This window comes from Theobroma cacao, chromosome 2 (genome assembly GCF_000208745.1).
Source record: "Theobroma cacao cultivar B97-61/B2 chromosome 2, Criollo_cocoa_genome_V2, whole genome shotgun sequence".
Taxonomy (NCBI): Eukaryota; Viridiplantae; Streptophyta; class Magnoliopsida; order Malvales; family Malvaceae; genus Theobroma; species Theobroma cacao.
In genome coordinates this window covers 46434-59651 of record NC_030851.1, presented here as the reverse complement: position 1 = coordinate 59651, position 13218 = coordinate 46434, and the positions used below count along the sequence as shown (strand labels likewise).

General features: G+C 35.6%; 3 protein-coding genes across 10 annotated transcripts in view; all 3 read left to right on the top strand.

Moving 5' to 3' along the window:
- LOC18606978 (DNA replication licensing factor MCM6) overlaps positions 1-3182 on the top strand; it is a 5952-nt gene extending 2770 nt beyond the window's left edge. The window contains exons 10-18 of the mRNA XM_007040906.2: positions 773-847; positions 929-1069; positions 1224-1427; positions 1512-1673; positions 1745-1800; positions 1908-2044; positions 2144-2257; positions 2477-2607; positions 2711-3182. Of these exons, the coding sequence (XP_007040968.2) occupies positions 773-847; positions 929-1069; positions 1224-1427; positions 1512-1673; positions 1745-1800; positions 1908-2044; positions 2144-2257; positions 2477-2607; positions 2711-2839 (1149 nt within the window). The 3' untranslated portion in view covers positions 2840-3182. The remainder of the gene's footprint in view (positions 1-772; positions 848-928; positions 1070-1223; positions 1428-1511; positions 1674-1744; positions 1801-1907; positions 2045-2143; positions 2258-2476; positions 2608-2710) is intronic.
- Positions 5852-7537, top strand: LOC18606977 (plasma membrane-associated cation-binding protein 1). Of its 7 annotated transcripts, none has more exons than XR_001926369.1 (6): positions 5852-5922; positions 6067-6105; positions 6271-6440; positions 6546-6635; positions 6737-6821; positions 6946-6990. XR_001926369.1 is itself a non-coding variant. In XM_018114744.1 (6 exons), the coding sequence occupies exons 3-6, from the start codon at positions 6308-6310 to the stop codon at positions 7191-7193; spliced, it is 531 nt and encodes a 176-aa protein (XP_017970233.1). In that variant the 5' UTR covers positions 5875-5922; positions 6067-6105; positions 6260-6307; the 3' UTR covers positions 7194-7537. The 7 variants fall into 7 exon arrangements, 5 of the variants coding, with proteins under 5 accessions (XP_017970231.1, XP_017970233.1, XP_017970232.1 ...); XM_018114744.1 differs by having other exon boundaries at positions 5875-5922; positions 6260-6415; positions 6946-7537; XM_018114743.1 differs by having other exon boundaries at positions 5905-5922; positions 6271-6415; positions 6946-7537.
- On the top strand, positions 7854-12887 carry LOC18606976 (transcription factor GTE1). 2 transcript variants are annotated; one of them, XM_007040903.2, is made up of 9 exons: positions 7854-7977; positions 8193-8310; positions 8907-9122; positions 10040-10117; positions 10828-11052; positions 11216-11314; positions 11485-11543; positions 12201-12351; positions 12466-12887. In XM_007040903.2, exons 2-9 carry the CDS (start codon positions 8218-8220, stop codon positions 12667-12669), a joined length of 1125 nt encoding a protein of 374 aa, XP_007040965.2. In that variant the 5' UTR covers positions 7854-7977; positions 8193-8217; the 3' UTR covers positions 12670-12887. The 2 variants fall into 2 exon arrangements, with proteins under 2 accessions (XP_007040965.2, XP_007040966.2); XM_007040904.2 differs by lacking the exon at positions 10040-10117.

Sequence of the window (13218 nt, the reverse complement as noted above, 5' to 3'; positions counted from 1 at the left end):
CCCCCCCCCCCCCCCCCCCCGCGAAAAAAAAAAAAAGGCTACTTAGAGTAGATTTGAGTGCTAAATAAGACTCTCTGCATGTGCCTTGCTATAACTTATAGAAATAAAGATATCAAAACTAATTTGATGATTGACTTGGATATGATGTTAGAATAGACATGTCCACAGATTCTTTTTTTTTTCCTGGTTATGATCGATCAGGTAGGAAATACTCTAACATTGTGTTTGGAAACTTCAAATATGAAGCAGGGGTTTGATTTGAAACATAGTATAAATTTTACAATAGAACTCATAAAAATACAGCATCTATGATTACAATCAAATCCATGAATTTTCTTAAATCTTTACGTTGTAGTAAATTTGAAATATACCTAAATGGAATAATGAATCTCAAATTCATCTGCTTATACTTGCTCAAACATGAGTTTGTGGAATCTTTACCAATTTTTACAATATGGCCGCATTCATGTTCAAAATCTATGTGACAACCAAATCCGAAATTCCTAGTTCACTCTCCTATTTACATGTTCCCAAACATGGCATGCTTCCTTTCACTTTTCATTACTGTGCAAACGATAATGATTATTAAGGAAAAACTATCTTAGACATCTGATTCTGATTTACAAAATGTAAACTGACCGAAAATCCATTTATACTCCCCTTTTCTTCTGTGTTTTCTAGTTGTCAAATCATTAATCCTTGGCCAAAAAGAAACTCATTAATCAAACCCCTACTTTAGGTGTCTGACAAATTATATCTGACCTATTTCCAGGCAGGTGCGCTGATGCTGGCTGACAATGGCATATGTTGCATTGATGAATTTGACAAGATGGATGTCAGGGATCAGGTAATATTCATATTGTCTTACTGGAGCACAGTTTCTTACATTCAGAAGTCTCTGGTGTCTGATATGCAATTCAATGTGAAGGTTGCAATTCATGAAGCAATGGAACAACAGACCATAAGCATCACTAAAGCTGGGATACAAGCAACACTAAATGCCCGGACATCAATTCTAGCTGCAGCTAATCCTACTGGGGGTCGCTATGATAAGTCTAAACCACTCAAGGTTAGAGCATTCTCATACTGCATAGAAAACAGTTAAGTCTGATTTGAATAGGCATTTGTATCTTTTTATCCCGTTTTTCAGTATTTGATGCTGATTATAAGTTTGGTGTATTCTCTTGTAAACTGATAGCTCTTCTATGTTTCTTCCTCTCCAGTATAATGTTGCTCTCCCTCCAGCTATTCTTTCTAGGTTTGATCTGGTATATGTCATGATTGATGACCCTGATGATCAAACTGATTACCATATTGCTCACCACATTGTGAGAGTTCACCAGAAGCGTGAAGAAGCACTTGCTCCTGCATTCACTACTGCACAACTGAAGCGATATATTACATATGCAAAAACTTTAAAACCAAAGGTTTCTGCTTAACCTTTCAGTGCATAGGATATGGTTCTTTTTCATTGCATTTGCATTGTCTAAATGGTGCTTGTATAAATGCAGCTAACCCCAGAAGCAAGAAAACTCTTGGTTGACTCTTATGTTGCACTCAGACGAGGTGATACAAATCCTGGTAGCAGAGTTGCATACCGGATGACAGTTAGGCAGCTGGAGGCATTAATCAGGCTGTCTGAGGCCATTGCTCGGAGTTATTTGGAAACTCAGGTGAGAAGACCTATCTACCCTTTTCTATCATTATTATGCACCTTGGAGTTAGAAACATAGTTCTTGTGCAGGTACAACCCCGACATGTTCGTGTAGCAGTGAGATTGCTGAAAACATCTATAATAAGGCAAGACGAATAATAATGAGTCGATTGTAGAATCATGAATGCTCTTCTCCCAATCTTTCTTTCTACCATCTAGGTTTTGTGATAGCTGTTTTTTCTTCACCATGCAGTGTGGAGTCCAGTGAGATTGATTTGTCAGAGTTTCAAGAAGGAAATATTGATGGTGCTGATGATAGTAATGATAATTCTGGACAAGGTGATGCTCAACCAAGAAATGTTGCAGCTGAGCCAGCTTCTGGAACTGCAGGTAGGACTATATCAGCTGTGTTACTTAAATCTTTTTATTTTCATGAACACTTGAGTTTCAGGATGAAAATGAACTATTGTCTTTCTGAAAATGGAGTAGGTTTTGCCAATCATCAAAAGGAAGAATATAGGGTAAAGGAAGACTATTTTCAGAGGGTTACTCAAGCCCTTGTCATGCGACTTAGACAGCATGAAGAAACCGTCAAGCAACAAGGTAAGATCTTTAATGTTTTCATAATCAGCAGCTTGAGTGTCTTACTGAATGTGTTAAAAATTTTTCTATCAGCTTAGCCTGAAATTTGCTTCTTTGAACAAGACGCTCTAAAGATGTACCCTATAATGTTTGCTAAACTACCCTCCCTTTCCATCCATGCAAAATGAATAGGTTATGAGATCCGTTATCTTGAATTTGAGGCAATTTTATTTTTTGCAGACAGTGGGCTGGCAGGAATGAGTCAGGGTGATTTAATCCAGTGGTATGTGAATCAGCAGAATGAGAAAAACAACTACAGTTCCACTGCAGAAGTAGAAGTAGAAATTAAGCGAATTAGATCACTTATTGAGGTAAAACTAGGTAGTATGTTTTATCTTAGTTTAATTACCTTGGATTGCTCTGTTTCAACAAAATATGGTGATTGTATGCATCTCATAATTTGGTGTAATGCAGAGATTGATTAGGAGGGAAGGCTACTTGATTGTGATAGATGATGGTAGGCAAGAAGAGGGTGAAGGTGCAGCACGATCAGCTAGAGACAGCAGGATTTTAGCTGTGGCTCCTAATTATGCCATGGATTAATGTGAAATTTCATTAGAAGTATGAGCCAAATGTGAAAATATGCATTATCGGCTCTGCTTGCATGATTGTTAGATTGCAGACAGAAAAGCTAAGGGTTGAAAGTTGGGTACCATCTGCACTGCAGATTTAGGCTTCACTAGTTTCTTCTTTTTTGGGGGTTAATGTGCATTAAACAAGGAATTTCTTCCTCCCTAACACTTTTTCTTATCTGGTGAGAAGAGTAAGCTTGATTACAGATGTTAGTGGGGCATCTACCTAGAGTGCGAATTCAGGTTTGAAGGTCATTTGCCTGTATAACAGTTTAAAGCACTTGTAGGTAATTTAACAAAACATAAGTGGTCTGGAGATTAATCTTGGTGCTCAAACCAAATAAAAGAGAAATACAAAAAAAAAAGAGTTAAATTCAAAATGGTTACGTAGGAAAATATCAAGACTTGAGCAGCTAATTAATTAGGGGTTTATTATCAAAGTGACAAACAAGTGAGTCAAGTCCATTATTCAGTCCTTATCAGTGGCGTGGTGTACTCAAAACGCTAAACAACGTCATATTACGTTTCTTAATATATGTTATAATTAATCACACAGAAAAAGCAGTGGACGCAACGCAATTGCAACTATTTCACATATCAATATCATGGAAACTACATATTATATGCCCAAATGATTGGTCCAAAATCCTAGTAGAGTTTCCATTCAATGGAAGCGTCCAGTAGTTGCAGTCTGATCACTATTTGCAGCCCAGCAACTTCGGCCTTTACGATTGGGAAACTGAGCTCTCAGCGGGCAATACCAACTACCTTACCAGCAAGCTTTTTTGCAAATGGTATTAAAATCTCAGTGCCAACTATCAACAAACGGTTTTTGCAAATGAATCTCATAATCACTGTCTTTGCTCTGCTAATTAAGGTTTTCCAAAGAAATCCAACAATAATGGCGGTTGATGACTGTAGATATTTGATTTTGGTTAATCCTGTTGTTTTAGAGAATTATGTTACAACATAATATTATACAGAGAACAATTTCAACAAGTGAAGTGTTACTTTACGCAGAATAATTAGAACAAGTGAAACGTTACTTTATGTAAAACAACTAGAATAAGTGGAGTACTACTTAAAACAGAACAACTAGAATAAGTAAAGCACTACTTCGTATGAAACAACTACTTCGAATAAAATAATCATTTCACTTGGATGATAGTGAAAGTAACTCGAAATAAGTGGTAGGGTTCATGAGTTACTTTTATCTTGAGATGTTTCAGAGAATTTGACTTGGTGACTCAGATATGGAGGTAATTAAGAGGTCTTCCTTTTAACTTTTTCTTGAAGTACAAGTGTTTCACTCTCCTATCTTATTTTAGTATACCTGTTCACATACACCTTCTTCTCTTGTACCTATTCTTGTACAGCTTCTTCCCCTGTACTTATTCATGTCCAGCTTTTCTCTATCAGCTTCTACTCGATAATAAGTCTCATTAAATATAATTACTTCAACAGTCACATAATAAGTTTTTAACCGTTACCCAATATTAACTCTCAATAACAGTTACCTAACATTAAATTTCTCCTTAATGATGTCATTCATTACGTATATTAAAACTTTTTCTTGTAACCGTTACTTCTGACACTATATATATAGAACTTTCACAATTCAAAGAAATGGACTTTTTTTCCTTCACTTTCAGAATTACCCGAATGCTTTTCTCTCTAGCCTATTCTCATTTAGAACACTTATCCTTTTCTTATCCTCTTCCACCTACCTCAACATTTGGTATTTTAGAAACTGTTCCAATCTTCTTCTTTGTCACCTCCAACACATCTCTTACTTGTTTGCAACACTTTCTCTTCTTCTTATCACAAGAACCCCATTTACAGTCATATATTAGGGAAACTAATAGTATTAGTATATGATAATATCAAAATTATCAACAAATTAACTCAAAAATATTATTCATGGGGTATAGCCTAGGTAATAGGTAATAGGTTTGTTGTTAAATATATAAGTAGGCAAAAACATGTGTGTGGTTGGTTTAAGACTTAGGAGATGAGAGTGACATTAATTCTCATCCAGTATAATGCCAATTCCCTAGCTACCCAAAATTCTCTTCCAATTGGTACCCCCCAAAGCAAAACAAATTTATGAGTCCTTGATTAAGAAGGAAGCCCCACCATCAAGTAATCCATGTGTCAAGCTTGTCTCCTACTCTTTGCTTTTGCCCAGACAGAAATTATGGTGAGGCATCCCATGTGCATGCAAGCTAGCAATATCATTTTCTGATTCTTGTGTCAATGATATAATTATCAAGACAAAACCCCTCTCTCATATTCTTTAGATAATAGTCTTCTCTTCTAACTTGTAACCGAAGTAGCAAGTGAATGTGAATACATATATATATATATATATATATATATATATATAAAGCAAGTTGGAATATATCACGAACCAAACATCATTTTTTGTCCTTATTGTAACAGCTAACTGCCAACAGCATGGCCCTGGAGATTGAGAATCTTGCAATAATACAAAGCCAAGCCAACGGACTTTTCATAATAATTTAAATATGTTCAGTTATATATATATATGTAGTGTAGAATGTAAGTGAAAAATGAGAATACATTCTTCTGAAGTGGACCAAAGTTTATAGTCATGAGTTTTGTTTGATGGTAAAATTAATTAAAGGATGGAGAGAAGATCATCTGACAGACGGCGTTATTAGAGAGTAGAGTAGTAAGTAAGTAGGAAGATGGTTAGCGGCGCCAGCGAAGCCACGTGAGAAAGCTTCACATATACAGATCAGATCATTCAACATTAATCCAATCCAACATCAACTCAACATTCCTACTGGCGAGGGAGGCCCTACTTGTGATATTTGCCACCTCCGATTGAGGTGACTGCCAGCTGTCACCTCCCTCTCTCACAGGTTTTTTCCTTGTTGGACGGTCCTAGCCCTGCATGCCCCAAGGAACCTGGTGGTGCGTTTGGTAATTCAGTTGCCAAGTCCCTCCATATGAATAAGCCAATGATGCGCCAATTTGCCAATTGCTAAGCTCCACTCGTTAATTCGGGACACTTGTGCTCGCATTCAGGTGAGGTCCACGAGTTGGGTCTTGAAAACTTTTAAACTCTTATCCTAGTTTTGAGCAAAATTAGAACAAGAAAATCAACCCAGTTTTGATACTAGTACTCGTATGTATATTTAATTTGTTTCTTCTTCCTAATACCTTAACTAGCTTGCTGCATGCTGCCTGTCCTGTCGCAGACTAGCTAGGGTACTAATTACTTACCTGATCCTTTCTGTCATTTTTAGTTAGTATTAATTATTTATATATATATATATATATATATATGCTTTTTTCTTACTTTGAAATATATATATATATATATATAAATAACATGGAATTTTGCGTTCTTTGTTTTTGTTAGATTTGTTTCAGGGACTTTCAAGTAGTTGACCAGTTGTATATAAGACACATGGGGTATTGGAAATCTAAGGTTCTTCCGAAGATCGAAAAGGTTTTTGAGAAAAACGGTTCGAAGAAGGTTGCTGTCGAGGCTTGCAAGTCCTTTGATGATTCCAAGGTTTTGAATTGCTACTTCACATAAAGTACAATTACTCACTCCTAGTCCTACTACTATCTCTATTTATTTCATTTTGCATTTCCAGAAAAAGGGTTTTTGAACTTGTAGCCACTGTCATATTTCTTTTTAGGAGGAGATCAGTCAGGAATTTGAAGACAAAAGGGCTGTGCTTCAACCGAAAATAGTTGAAATATACGAAGCTTCACCTGCTGAAATTAAGGTGGGCAGCTTCTCTATGATTAATTATTAATTATTTTGGATACCCTGTCTCATTTTTATTGGTCTTTTACTATATAATTTTGAGGTTTGTTTTCCCAACAGACCATAGTTAAGGACCCCAAAGAGGCCGGGTTAAAGAAGCACTCCGCTGATGTTAACAAGTTCCTTGAAGAGCTCACCAAAATCGGTAATTAATAATTATTCTCATAAATAAAATCTTAGTAATAGTAGTGGTAGTAGTAGTAGTTATAATTTCTGACCCAAGTTAAAGGAAAAATGAAAATGTACTATGTTGTTGGTTAACTTGACAGAGTTTCCGGGATCGAAAGCAGTGTGTGAAGCATCGTCAAAGAATGGGGCAGCCTTGGTACCAGGACCAGTGTTGTTTCTCTTGGAGAAAGTCTCAACCTTGATTGTTGTACAAGAGCCAGCAGCTCAGGAAGAAACGAGCAGCAAAGCGAAGGAGATAGCAGTGGAAGAAGAGAAGAAAGAAGAGGTTGTCGTGGTTGAAGAAAAAGCTAAAGTGGCGGAGCCTGCCAAGGTCGAGGAAGCAAAGTAAACCACCCAAGGCCCAGACGGCAGTAAATTAAACACTGGTGTTACAGCTTTATATAATATACATAAACAACATCGATTGGATATTCTTTGAAATGATTTCCTTGAAATTTCTCTGGAATTGTTTCAAGTGAAGCTAGCTCTCATGTGTCGTGTGTAACAGTATTTAATTGTTTTTTAATTTTGGAATTACAGGGTATAGTATGGCAGGTGATTGGGGCAGGAATTATATATTTGTATTTGATATGCTAGTTTCTTTTGTTAATATCGATTGTAAAAAAGGGGAAAAAATGATTGCATAAATCTATGTTACCACATTAATTAAGCCCACCGACTCATTCAATTATATTAGGAATATCTCTTACCATTTGTTATGAGTTATGTGTTTCTTCACTTTTGCTATTGGTTTCAATACTCTGTCTACCAGATATAAAGCCTTAAAGATAAAATTAGTCTAGATAAGATAGGGGGTTGGTTATAAATAAATTTTATTGGAAAATTTGAATGAACAAATACCTATATATAAATTACCTTATCCAAGTTTGGCTCCTTTCATTGAGAAAACAAGTGAAAATAGTAAAACCAAGTGCGGTCCAAAATAAAAGTCCAATGGGCTAAATTGCAAACTAAAGCCCAAGATGGAAGCAACGGGGTTTCCCTTCCTTCCTTCCTTCCTTGTCCTACTCAATCCAACTTTTGCGCCTCTGCCCACAACTTGATGTCTCTCATCAGTTTGTGCCTCTGTAACCGCGGGTACGCTAACAAACTATTCTCGCAAATTTTTAAAGGTTTGGTCTTTACCCTCTCTCTCTCTCTCTCTAATAAAGATTGTTTACTTAACATNAGGTTTGGTCTTTACCTCCTCTCTCTCTCTCTCTATAAAAGAATGTTTACTTAACATCCATGGAAAATCTGGCTCAATTACGATGTAATTTTGCTCCTTGTCTTCTTAATTTGCCGTTGACTAAAGTTTTTCTGTTTGCAATTTATACATTAATGCCAGCAATTCATGCCAAGTGGAATCCCAGATGGAAGCAGTAAAGGCTCAGGGTGTTCGTTCAGAATCACAAGTGGAGGATTTGGGGCGATGCGTTGATGAAATTTCCACCACTGTCAATCAGGTGACTGTTTCCTAATTCAAAGTGAAAACAAGTAACAAACCCATGCCTACTTTGCTCACAAGGTTTCTTTTCTCAAAATTCTCTAATTTATGCTCATCTCTTGGCTGGGTCCTTTATTCAAGATCCGCGTAACCTCGGTTATCTTATAACAACGACTCAATCACAAGTCTTTTAGAGTTCATTCCGCTGCTTGGTCTTTCAAGGATTGCTACTGCATGCTTCTATCTACATAAGAAGCACCAAAGATGAAGCTGCACTAACTAGCACAAAATTCCAAAAATTATAAAAACCCCACTACAGGGATCCTATACAATTGCACACGGTGTATTATTATTATTATTATTATTATTATTGCCATTTAGTTGCTTACATTTTTAAATCCAGTAATCAAATGTAAGTTAATGTCAACTTCGAAAACTGGGAGCTAGTATCTGATTTGCATTAAAATATAAGATTTGGATGATAATTTGGTATGTATCCATTCCTCTCTGCTAATGTGGCTGCTCATTTGTTCCCATTGAGTCTTCCTGCATTTTGCGGCTTCTGCATACATTTGCTTCTTTATGTTATTGATCAAAACTATATTCAAGTTGCAGCTTGAGCAAAGAGTCAATGATGTTGAACAGTTCTACATGACTACAGACAACACGCAGCTGACTGCTACCAAATATAGTTCTGTTTTTAAGGACAAAGTCAAGGAAAAACAGCTTACCAACATTGAGAAGCAGCAGCAAGAAGCATCACATAGAGAGGCAGCTGCTGTGAAGAGAATGCAGGATCTTATGCGTCAATTTGCCACAATTTTACGTCAGGTAAGCATGAATAATTTGAATTTTCTTTGGAGTTATTGATCGTGTGGTCAGTCTCCACCTTCTAATTTGAAAACCTACGTCTTCCTCTAAGTCTCATTCTCCTAGTTTTCAATTCCGTTCATGTGAAATATTTATTTAGTTTTTCTTAATAAGGTTTATCAATGCTTACCTAGATAAAGGCAAAGAAAGCTAGCTTGTTATTTGAAAATTTTCAAAGATTGTTAGCAGATGTTGTCTTGAGATGTTCTAATCAGGGATCTGTCACATTTGAATTATAGGTGCTGAAATCTTATTTAGCTGGTATATAAACTTCTATCACAGATGGATCACATGACATTTTTCTAGGAAGTTTTGCCCTTTAAGTTGGTAGAGTATGCTAGAGCTTGATTCTTCCGCATTTTTCTCTCTTCATTCTCTCTTTTCTTAATAAATTTTGTGCTTTTAGGGGAAAAATCATTGCCTCTACTTCATATGTAGGGTTATTTGAATAGTTATCATCATACACACACACAAAATTTGTCCTCATACTAAACTCTATACTTTAGCAATTATCTCTCTCTCCAATTTCTCCTAGGTGGAGCTGTGCTTTGAGTTGCAGGTAAACAAGACAGAATGCACTTAGATTTTTAAATTTATAATAAAAAAATTAAGGGTTTCACACCACAACAAAAACCACCATCCCCATCATTATCATTGTTAAGATTGTTTTTATATATATTTTATTGCTACTAAATCATTATAAATGTTGTATATCCTCCCTCTCCTATTCCTCTAATTGCTTAAAATTTAATGTGGTCTTGCCTCAAAATTAAACCATTTTTGTTGAAAACTAATGGCATCAATACTTTAAGGTGCAAAACAGTGCCAACCGGTTCATAATTACTCGTTAATTTCAAATTCACTTTGTCAATTGTTAGATCACTCAGCACAAATGGGCACATCCTTTTATGCATCCTGTTGATGTTGAAGGTCTTGGTTTGCATGACTATTATGAGGTAAAGCTCATTGCTTGTTTCAAAATTTTCTGATTGGCTATCTTTCTCATATATAGGAAGGCACATATTTTGTGCTTTAATTAGCCTTTATATTTGATGTACTCTTTTTTTGTGCTTTAGAAATTTACTATACTATTTTTTTTTTCTTGATAAACATATATGCAAGATATATGCATATGCTTATAAAGGCTGACGTAGCGAGTTAGCATGAAAACAAAGGCTAGTACTCGATAGAGCCTTTAAGATTGATAACCAAGTTTCAAAACAAAACTTACGCTCAAAATTTGAGAGAAAATATAATATTATTCAATAATTTTAAAAAAATAAGATGTCTAATAATTAAGCCTAAGGGTGCTATTTATAATAGCATAATCCTACTTGATCTAAACTTAGAGTGCAAATAAAATAAATTAAAATAAGGAATTATTCTATCCTGCTCTTCCTTGGAGTACAAGAAAAGTAAATTCTTAAACCTATGCTTACTTGTCATCCAAGTAAATTAAAATAAAAAGAATTTTCTATTATTCCTATAATTCCTAAAAGGTTTCCCACCTAAATAAAAAAAAATACTAAATACTAAAATTTCTTGTTAGACTATCATGTCGAAGGCCTCTCATTCATGGTCCATTCATTGTTAAATTCTGATTATTTAATTTATTTATTCTTTAATGTGTATTTTAACTAATATATCATAGGGTTGTGGACGTTAGGTTATTCAGAAGCCTATGGACTTTGGTACAATAAAAAGTAAGATGGAAGCTAAGGATGGTATTGGCTACAATAATGTACGTGAAATTTATGCTGATGTTAGATTGGTTTTCAAGAACGCAATGAAATACAATGATGAAAGACACGATGTCCATATAATGGCCAAAACTTTATTGGAAAAATTTGAGGAGAAGTGGCTACAACTTTTGCCTAAAGTTGCTGAAGAGGTAAGCTACTATCAGGGCAAGAGTAACTTTCACTGGTAAATAGATGATCATTTATCTGAACTTCTTGTTTATAAGTAGTTTTCTGTCTTTTAGCAGGATGTTGTAGAATCATACTGCTTCATGAGTGTTGCATGTCAGTTCACTTGCTTAAGGTTACTTGCAGGAGAAAAGACAGGTCGAGGAGGAAGCAAAGTCACAGCTAGATATGAAGCTGGCACAAGAGGCAGCTCATGCTAACATGGCCAGAGAGTTGAGCAATGAAGTATGTAAAAAATTATGAGCCTCTTACATGACAAATATAAATTGGAAGAACGCTTCTAACCTTTATTTTTGTTTTTACCCTAATCCTCATTTATCGACAAAAGGAATGTCAACTCAAATTTTATTATTTGTGTAAGATGCTCTGAATAATAGAATTGTCAATTCTTTCAGCTTTGTGAGGTTGATTTGCAATTGGAGAAACTCAGACAGATGGTCATCCAGAGATGCAGGTTTGTTTAACGATATGTAATTGTCTGGATTTTGATGTATTTGAAAAAATTTACAAATATCATTAATTGGTTTACATCAGGGTTAGAGTTAGATGGATATGGCTTTATAATTCATATGGTAAAGACTATTCTGTGGACATGAATTTGAGATTGGTTTGACTTCCTTTCAACAGTGATTACTAGTATGTAGCATTTTATGCGGCAGTGGACAGAGATAGAGAGTTAATCATCTATTTCGTTTTCAACCAACCATACTTTCTAGCTCTCAATTTCATTTTGTGGTGATGGTGTGGTAGGTTATGGTGAGAGAGTTAACCATCTGTTTCATTTTTAACCAATCATACATCTCTCATTTCTTAATTGCATTTTATGGTATTAGGGTGGTAAATTATGGTACATTATTAAGTTTTTGGTAGAGGTGCCATAATTCTGATATTGTTTATGGAATAGAGATCACATTTTGGTTATTGGCCAAAGAAAGAAGAGGATCACATCTTGGTTGGCAAATTTCATTGAATATCTGCCAAAAGTAATGCTTGCATGCTTTTCTGTCTAAATGATGTGTATTGTTTTCATGCCTCACCATTTGAGTTTGTATTTTAAATTCTTTGAAACCTTTTAGCAATAAATGCTAACTATATATGGATCATCATATAGAAAAATGTCCACTGAAGAGAAAAAGAAACTGGGGACGGCTCTCACCCGATTGTCGCCTGAAGATCTTAGTAAGGCTCTGGAGATAGTTGCTGAGAACAATCCTGGCTTTCAACCAACAGCCCAAGAGGTGGATCTCGACATAGATGCCCAGGTAATTGCTTAGGTTCCAATAACGTGTTTTTGCTTCATCTTTTCTATTTAGACTACTATATTCTTGTAAGGCTGCAACTATTGAGGCATATGCCCCTCTCTTTCGACTGCACAGAGTGAATTAACGTTGTGGAGATTAAAGGTTTTTGTTCAAGATAAACTTAAACTAGCTGGAAAGTGCTCTGAAGATGTGGATTGCAACAACATAAATAATAATGGGAATACCATCAAGAGCAACTCCAAACGAAAAAGAGAGATATCTGATGCTCTTACAAAGAATGCTATAAAGAGGACTCGGAAGCTGTCTCCTAACTCATGATCAACTGTTGCGGCCTTTTATTGTAGTGTTTTCATGCTTAAACTTGGATTTGAAGTTGCCCAGCTGCTAAATGTTAGTATAAAGTGTAATCAAGTGAGAATTTTAGTTTGCCGGTGGCACAACTCCTTACGATTATGTAAAGGTGCATAGATTACAGAACTTTGTATTTTTTACCTTGTCAATTATTGGAGCATTTATTTGGTACATAACAAGCGCTAGTTATGCCCATTGTGGAACCAAAATCTATTGTCAAGTTGTAAAATTACAGGCCGCATAAGAGAAAGGCCAAAACTAAGGGGGCATAATCTTTCTGATCCATCATTTATCCTTTTGTTTGTGAGCAAAAGTCGCATAACTGATCCTTGATTGGTTTGGGAGTTCAGATATATTTGAAGACTTTTATTTACACTTGTAAGCCCATGGTCTCCTCGTAAAACAATAGGCAGAAGGTTCAACAAGTCCCAACTGGCTAGTTGCAGCAAACCATGTTTTATGGCTGTCAACTTTCTTTGATTTTATTTCAATTCGCATACGTGTGTACGAATAAGC

What these genes read in the sequence shown, in the direction of transcription:
- LOC18606977 (XM_018114742.1), top strand. Translation starts at nt 6,308, where the DNA reads ATGGGGTATTGGAAATCTAAGGTTCTTCCGAAGATCGAAAAGGTTTTT. An exon ending in CTTCACCTGCTGAAATTAAG is followed by an intron (nt 6,636 to 6,736) that starts GTGGGCAGCTTC and finishes TTTTCCCAACAG; the next exon opens with ACCATAGTTAAGGACCCCAA. An exon ending in TGAAGAGCTCACCAAAATCG is followed by an intron (nt 6,822 to 6,945) that starts GTAATTAATAAT and finishes TTAACTTGACAG; the next exon opens with AGTTTCCGGGATCGAAAGCA.
- LOC18606976 (XM_007040903.2), top strand. Translation starts at nt 8,218, where the DNA reads ATGGAAGCAGTAAAGGCTCAGGGTGTTCGTTCAGAATCACAAGTGGAG. An exon ending in TGCCTAAAGTTGCTGAAGAG is followed by an intron (nt 11,053 to 11,215) that starts GTAAGCTACTAT and finishes GGTTACTTGCAG; the next exon opens with GAGAAAAGACAGGTCGAGGA. An exon ending in ATCTCGACATAGATGCCCAG is followed by an intron (nt 12,352 to 12,465) that starts GTAATTGCTTAG and finishes TCGACTGCACAG; the next exon opens with AGTGAATTAACGTTGTGGAG.